The sequence below is a fragment of the Colias croceus genome, chromosome 29 (assembly GCF_905220415.1).
Source record: "Colias croceus chromosome 29, ilColCroc2.1".
NCBI lineage: Eukaryota > Metazoa > Arthropoda > Insecta > Lepidoptera > Pieridae > Colias > Colias croceus.
Genome location: NC_059565.1, coordinates 1,672,117 through 1,680,097, shown reverse-complemented (window position 1 = coordinate 1,680,097; position 7,981 = coordinate 1,672,117). Strand labels below are relative to the sequence as shown.

Here is a 7,981-nt window from a genome sequence, read left to right as displayed (position 1 = left end):
GGACAAAAATTACCCAATTATAGTAAACCGTAGTCCTGTAGCCGCCCGCGTCTTAACCACAAGGGCCTCTCGCGGACGCTTGCCAATAAGGTTCGCCTCACCTCCCGCGCCCCTCTGTAACGGCCGGCGCATCTCCCGCACGTGTAGCCGTTATTGTTAGTCGCGGACGCTTTCCAATATGGTTCGCCTCACCTCCCGCGCCCCTCTGTAACGGCCGGCGCGTCTGCTACACGTTCAGCCGTTATAGGTAGTCGAGGATTAACCGCGAACGCGACACAACGTTTCCCGCGCAGACCCTAACTTCTCCTATTCTTAGTATAGTGTATTGTGACCTTGTGTGGAAAGGCGACCACTGATCCACAACCTTTATATAATTATTTTATTAGTAAAGAACTGACATCCACCCCTGAGTTATCATTTCTGCCTGCTAGTGCTGGCAGTGGCGTACCCCTTCATCGGACGACCTATGCCTATATCTGGCGTCCCAACAGTGGGTGGATTAGTGGCTAAACGATTCGTGTTGTGTTAATAATAATGACGCGTACCAGACAGGGAAACAGAGAAGACGCGCATCAACAACAACAGGAGTACCAGCATGGCGACGAGGGGGATGATGCAACACGCATTCCCCAACCCCCCCCCGCCCCTCACTGCGCTGACGCGACATTCTCGCAAGAGAGTGTGTCCATGCTCCTGGAGGGTTTACAGAGAACACAAACAAAAGCAATTAAAGAAATCCTAGATAGTGTTATTGGGAACCGCGCAATGACCTCGACTCCCGCGCCAATGGCCGAATATGGTAATTTTGCGCGGTGCAAGGCGGTATTTAGCGGCGCACCGAACGAATCGATAGAAGGATTCATAGACGCAGTGGAAAGCTACAAAGAGTGCGCCAACGTGGCTGATACCAACGCAATTAAAGGGATGTCAATGTTGTTGACGTATGATGCGGCCACCTGGTGGCAGGGCATTAAGAATCAAATATCTACTTGGGACGAGGTCGTATTTAACTTAAGAAGCGCTTACGGCGACCGACGGCCGCCCCACAGAATATACCGCGACTTGTTCGAAAACGAACAAGGGAAAGAAAATACAGATGTGTTCGTGGCGAAAGCTCGCGCCTTGTTGGCAAGGTTGCCACCGAGTGACTTAACGGAAAAAGTGAAACTAGATATGATATACGGCCTGTTAAACATTCGTATAAGAAAACGACTCCGCAGAGAGGAGTTTACGACATTCGCCGAGTTACTAAAACACGCTAGAAATATTGAAGACTCCATGGGAGAAGAGGTACGACGAGCATCAACAGCGAGGCCATCGCCATCCGCCGGCGCGAGTACTTTCCGCGCCGCTCCGGCCCCCTCCGCTGCCGCCGGACCGCAGGCACGAGGCGCGCCCGCGATGCGCGCGCGGCCTGCGGCCTCTTGTTCGCCGCCGCCGCACCGCGCCACCGCAGCCCTGCACGCGCCCGCGCCGCCGCAGCCGCAAGCGCGCGGAGCGCCTGGCGTGAACGCGACACCTCGGGCTCCTCCGACAACCTCGGCCTCCGGCTCGGGTCATGCACGTCCCTACTGTACCTACTGCAAGCGCTACGGTCACCGACGTGAACAGTGTCGTAAGTTAGAGGACAGAGGTGAGTCTTACAGTCATAATAATAACTCTTATAACGCGAGTGAAAGTGCCGTAAATTACGTAAATAAATCGGAAAAGTTCTATAGTCTCGAATTACCCGTGCGTGATCGTGATTTTCAAAATAGTTCGTTTGGTACAGTGAACAATGACTACTGTAATCGTGAAAAGCTGACCGGTATTCCTTATGAAAATAAGTTCTGTCATTCGGACATTTTGTTCACGAACGATACATACAACAATCATAATCACAAGTCACATCTGATCTGTTCCCATAATAACCAAAAGTGTACACAAAGTACAGATGTTGTATGTAACGTTAACGACAAGTGTGCCTGTTATGCTAATAATGTTGAAAATGTACCTACACCTTGTAACGGAGCTATACCGAAATTTAAAAAGTCCGATACCGATTTTGTACAAAATTGTTATAATTTTCGTAGTCACAAAATCGATGACGTAATTCATACCTGTACACGGGAAAAATGTAACAAGTTTAACTTTGTATGTAATAATAATTGTGAACAAATTCGTTGTCACAAAGGCAATGACGTAAAGATTTCGCACATGTGTCCCGAAGGAAAGGGCAGTAACTCAGATTTATCACACAACGTTCCGTGTTCTTGTTGTAACGATGTTAAGGGCAAGCGTACATGTAACAGTTCAATGCACGACGTTAAGGGCAAGCGTACATGTAACAGTACAATGCAAAAGTGTATTAAGTCGGATTTTGCATGTAATTGTATTAAATTTTCAAACTATAAAATCGATGATATTGTAACAACCTGCCCTCAAGTAAAAGGTCATAAGTCTGATTTTTCACAAAATCTTGTTACCACCGAAAATGTTGTTTTTTCTCAAAATGACACTAAGGGTAAGCATACATGTAACGGTACAATTCAAAAGTGTATTAAGTCGGATTTTGAATGTAATTGTATAAATTTTTCAAACTATAAAACCTGTAATAAGTCAGATTTTTCGCAAAAATCAACGGATGTAAAAAACAGTAACTTTACTGATGATGTGAATTTAATATATTGTTATGATGATAATTATGTGCGTATTAGGAACGATGACGATTTGTTGGCATGTAGCGTCGGCGACAGGCCCGTCAAGCGTCGCGACTTACGTCCCATTTTCAAAATCGAGATTTTGGGAGTAAATGGTACAGCTTTAATTGATACTGCCGCGAAACACTGTATTGCCGGTCACACACTATATGCTCTCCTTCTACGCAAAGGCCACCCGCTCACGCCCTCGACGAGGAAAATTAAACTCGCCGATGGCCACGCACGCGAAATGAACGTTCTCACTACCACGTTGCAGGTGCGGTTGGAACACGTTATCATCACAATACCATTTCTTATTTTCCCCGAGTCCGGCGACAATGAGACGTTACTCGGTATAGATTTCCTTAGGGCTATGGGTGTCGTTATTAATTTCTCCAAGGAATTATGGTATTTTGACAACGATCATCGCGTTAAACATACGCTATTTTTTGAACCAACTTCGCGTGGCACTACTTGTGCCTCTACAGATGTTCTCCGGGATGACGAGGGTACTCAGCTGGAGTCGGCAGAACGAGACGAACTCGCCCAGATCCTCGTTAAGCACGCGCACATTTTCCGTCTAGGGGGAGCTCCTACGCCTTTCGCGGAGCACCGTATAGATACAGGTGAACATCCACCGATAGCAGTGCCCCCATACCGTTTGAATCCCGCGAAGAAAGAGGTGATGAAAAAAGAAATTGAGAAAATGCTGCAGGAAGATATAATTGAAGAGTGCGAGTCCGCATGGTGCGCTCCAGCGTTGATGATACCTAAGGCTCGTGGGGGCGTCAGGTTCTGTGTAGATTACAGGCGCCTGAACGCTGTTACCAAATCGGACACGTACCCTATGCCACTAATTGATGAGCTCCTGCAATCAACAAAAAGGAACTGCTTCATGAGCACGCTGGACCTCAGATCTGGGTACTGGCAAGTGAGCGTCCAGATAGAAGACAGGGATAAGACAGCCTTCATATCTCCGCTTGGCATATATCGCTTTAAGCGCATGCCTTTCGGCCTCAAGAACGCGCCGGCCACATTCCAGCGGCTGATCGACCGCCTCCGCTCCTGCGCATCATTAAAGGATGTAGTCCTGTTAGCCTATTTAGATGACCTCCTGATAATCTCAAGTGGATTCCAACAGCACCTCAAAGACCTTGAGGCAGTTTTCGAGCGCTTGACTGAATATAACCTCCATGTAAATAGGGAGAAGTGTGTTTTTGCAAGGGAGAGAGTAAAGTACCTTGGACACATAATCACACAGGAAGGCGTCTCCATCGACAATGATAAAGTAAGCGCGGTACTCGAAATGAAGGAGCCGGCCAATCTCAAGCACATGAGAACCTTCCTTCAAACGTGTTCGTGGTTTAGGAAATTTATTCCTAACTTTTCCCAAGTGGCTGAACCGTTAACGCGTTTGACACGAAAGAACCAACCATGGACTTGGGGTGAAGCTCAATTACAAGCGTTCAATGAGCTCAAGCGGTTGCTGACTTCAGCCCCAATTTTGACCCAAGCTGATTTTAGTCGGCCTTTTATATTACGAACGGATGCCAGTAATTACGCTTTAGGAGCTGTTTTACTTCAGGGGGAGTTAAAAGAGGAAAGACCAATCGAGTACGCGAGTCGACTCCTTACCTCAGCGGAACGAAACTACTCTACCACCGAGCGTGAAGCTCTAGCGGTGGTATGGGCAGTCGAACGTTTCAGATCATACCTCGATGGGCAACCCGTTATTATTGGAAGTGATCACCAACCACTCCGCTGGCTGCTGACCCTAAAATCACCAACCGGTCGATTAGTGCGGTGGGCTCTCAAACTCCAGTCGTTTGATATACAATTCCAGTATACTCCAGGTAAAGCAAATGTTGTGGCCGACACATTAAGTAGGCCGATCTGCACAGGAGAAACCCGCGATCAATGCGGCATTTGCACTGTAATAATAGACGTACCTGTGAAGAAACCGGATGTGTTGAGACAAGAACAGCTGGCAGATCCAGAACTGGAGAAGATTGTCAAGGAGCTCGAAGCCACCGAGGAAGTCGCAGCCCAGCGATGGACAGAGCGGGGATATATGATGGATCAAGGAGTGCTGTACCGGTATAACCCCGACTCGGACAGTGAATCACCACAACTCGTAGTTCCAGCTGGTCAACAGCAAGACATCTTGAAGCAATGTCATGACTCTGCAGTAGCAGGGCATCCTGGTATTGACAATACTTACAAGAAAGTATCACAGCTATACTTCTTCACAGGAATGCGCAGGATAATAGCCGACTACGTGAAAGCCTGCGTTCAATGCCAACGATACAAGGCCACCAATAACAAGCCTCCAGGCCTCCTCCAGACGCCCGTCATGAATCAACGTAACGAGGTGTTGGCCATAGATCTATTCGGCCCATTACGGGAAGGAGAGGAAGGGGAACGGTGGATATTGCTCGTTGAAGACACGGCCACAAGATGGGTAGAGCTATACGCGCTTAAGGATGCTACAGCTGAAGCCTGCGCACGTGTCCTCATCGAAGAATTCTTCATGCGGTTTGGGTTGCCTCGTCGGATCATATCCGACAACGGAGTTCAGTTCATTTCGGCAGTCATGCGTCAATGTATGTCAGTCTTGGGTGTGACACAGAACTTGGTGCCACTATACCACCCAGAAGCCAACCCAGCAGAAAGGAAAAACCGCGACCTTAAGGCACAGTTAGCACGATTGGTTGAAGGAGACCATAGTACCTGGCCCAAGAACTTGCCGGTGATCAGATTTGCTCTAAATAGTGCCGTGTGCCGTACAACAGGAACAACACCGGCGTACCTGACATTCGGAAGAGAGCTGCGGTCACCTTCGGAAGCAACACATGACCAACGTGCCATACTGGACAAAGATAACTTTGTTCCACAAATAACACCCTACTTACGACGATTCCTCAGCTCGTTGTCAGCGATCAGAGAACGAGTCGAGAAGCAACAGGACAAGGCGAAAGAATACGCCGACCAGGCGCGTCGGCGGATGGAATACAAGGTGGGTGATAAGGTGCTACTAAAATCGCACCTCTTGAGCAAAGGTTCAAAGGCACTCACTGCAAAATTCATGCCGAGACGCGATGGTCCTTACGTCATCACCAAGAAGATAAGCCCTACGACGTACAACATTGCGCGTATGGAGCTGCCTCACGAGATTATAGGGAAATACCATGTTCAAGATTTAACCCCGTTCATTAGTAACGATGATACTCCGCCGGAACCTGTTAACCCCGTCAAGAAACGCGGACGACCGAAGAAGGTAAAAGAGCAGCTAGTCCAGGAACGAGGGCGTACACCTGAACTAGAGGGGGAGTATATAGTAAACCGTAGTCCTGTAGCCGCCCGCGTCTTAACCACAAGGGCCTCTCGCGGACGCTTGCCAATAAGGTTCGCCTCACCTCCCGCGCCCCTCTGTAACGGCCGGCGCATCTCCCGCACGTGTAGCCGTTATTGTTAGTCGCGGACGCTTTCCAATATGGTTCGCCTCACCTCCCGCGCCCCTCTGTAACGGCCGGCGCGTCTGCTACACGTTCAGCCGTTATAGGTAGTCGAGGATTAACCGCGAACGCGACACAACGTTTCCCGCGCAGACCCTAACTTCTCCTATTCTTAGTATAGTGTATTGTGACCTTGTGTGGAAAGGCGACCACTGATCCACAACCTTTATATAATTATTTTATTAGTAAAGAACTGACATCCACCCCTGAGTTATCATTTCTGCCTGCTAGTGCTGGCAGTGGCGTACCCCTTCATCGGACGACCTATGCCTATACAATTTCTTTCGGTATTGGTTCGCGTATAAAGCAAAATTACCAATCTTCTATTACTTAGATGATACGTGTAATTTTCAGGACCAAATCTATAAAATCCATACTAATATTATAAATGCGAAAGTAACTCTGTCTGTCTGTCTGTTACTCAATCACGCCTTAACTACTGAACCAATTTGCATGAAATTTGGTGTAGAGATATTTTGATACCCGAGAAAGGATATATATTTTTATCCCAGGAAAATGACGCAATCCCGGAAATCCCACGGGAACGGAAACTATGCGGGTTTTTCTTTGACTGCGCGGACGAAGCCGCGTGCGGAAAGCTAGTAATATATATATCAAAGTAGATGATATTTTTAAGGATTCTGTTTGATCAAAAAAAACTAAAATATTAAAATTGACTCGATAAAAATAAATCACGAAGTTACATCGAGATATATGTAGTATGTACGTACGTAGTACATATTATCTCTATGCGAAGTTACCTCTAATTTTCACACTCGTTTTCTACTTGACATACATAAAATCATAATACCTATTATGATTTTTTTTTTCATTAACAAAATATAAGTAGGTCCTTATATTAAAACATTTGCGAGATCTTTTTAAAATAAGTTATCAAAGAATCCGTGACAAGTGTACAAAGTTTGAATTAAATCTGTCCGTCTAAAATCGAGTCTAAAGGAGTCTGTTACACACATTGAGATAATATTAATATGGAGCAGACACCACGAACAAAATCTGTGCGCCAAGCGCGGCGGCGCGGCGCGCGCGAATGACGGCTAGACAGTCATAGATTATGCGATGTCACTGACTCACCGCTATAGAGGCGACACTTTGTTTCATTCTGTCTATTTTATTGGGTGCCACTCCTTACATGCACGTTGACTTGAAATTTTCTTTGTACTTACTTAATATTTATTTTAGGTATAAACTGACTTTACTACGCGGGGCTAACAATATCTGGCATATAATATAGGATGATGTAAATAGTGACGTCATATGGAATAATTTAATTTTTTCGTGTTTTAGGTTCAGTCAGGGCTATGGGAAGTTTTATTCCTTACAAATTGAGCCTTTTTTAGAAAAAAAAAAATAATTTTTCCCTTTCTTCACGGCCCAGACATGGAAACCTTGAATAGAAAAAATATTAATTACTTATCTCTGAACTAGCGGTCCGCCCCGGCTTCGCCCGTGGCACAATATTTCGCAATAAAAAGTAGCCTATGTTCTTTCTCAGGGTCTTAAGATTGTCTGTGCCAAAGGAGAATGCCCATGAAAGTATGGACCACAGTACAGTGTTGCGTCAATGCCAGAGTGGTTTTGGAGGGTTCTTCGATATTCCAAAGATTTTTACCAATTGATTTTTGTGTGATAAAAACAGGGGTTTTCAAGATATTGAGAAAAATGGGAAATAACCTCAAAACTTAAATAACCCCTATTTAGTTAGGTTTATGTGTGATTTAGGTAACATTTTATCGTCCAAAGGTTATTTTTCGATTTACATATTTA

The 7,981-nt window shown here is 46.0% G+C and overlaps 1 protein-coding gene across 1 annotated transcript; it reads left to right on the top strand.

Annotated features, from left to right (window-relative positions):
* The first annotated feature begins 805 nt into the window (after positions 1 to 805).
* Positions 806 to 6,400, top strand: LOC123704258. The gene has a single exon (XM_045652566.1). The coding sequence runs from the start codon at positions 925 to 927 to the stop codon at positions 6,151 to 6,153; it is 5,229 nt and encodes a 1,742-aa protein (XP_045508522.1). The 5' UTR covers positions 806 to 924; the 3' UTR covers positions 6,154 to 6,400.
* The last annotated feature ends 1,581 nt before the right edge of the window (positions 6,401 to 7,981 follow it).

Excerpts from the sequence above, each read along its gene's own strand:
- LOC123704258 (XM_045652566.1), top strand. The coding sequence starts at position 925 with ATGTCAATGTTGTTGACGTATGATGCGGCCACCTGGTGGCAGGGCATT.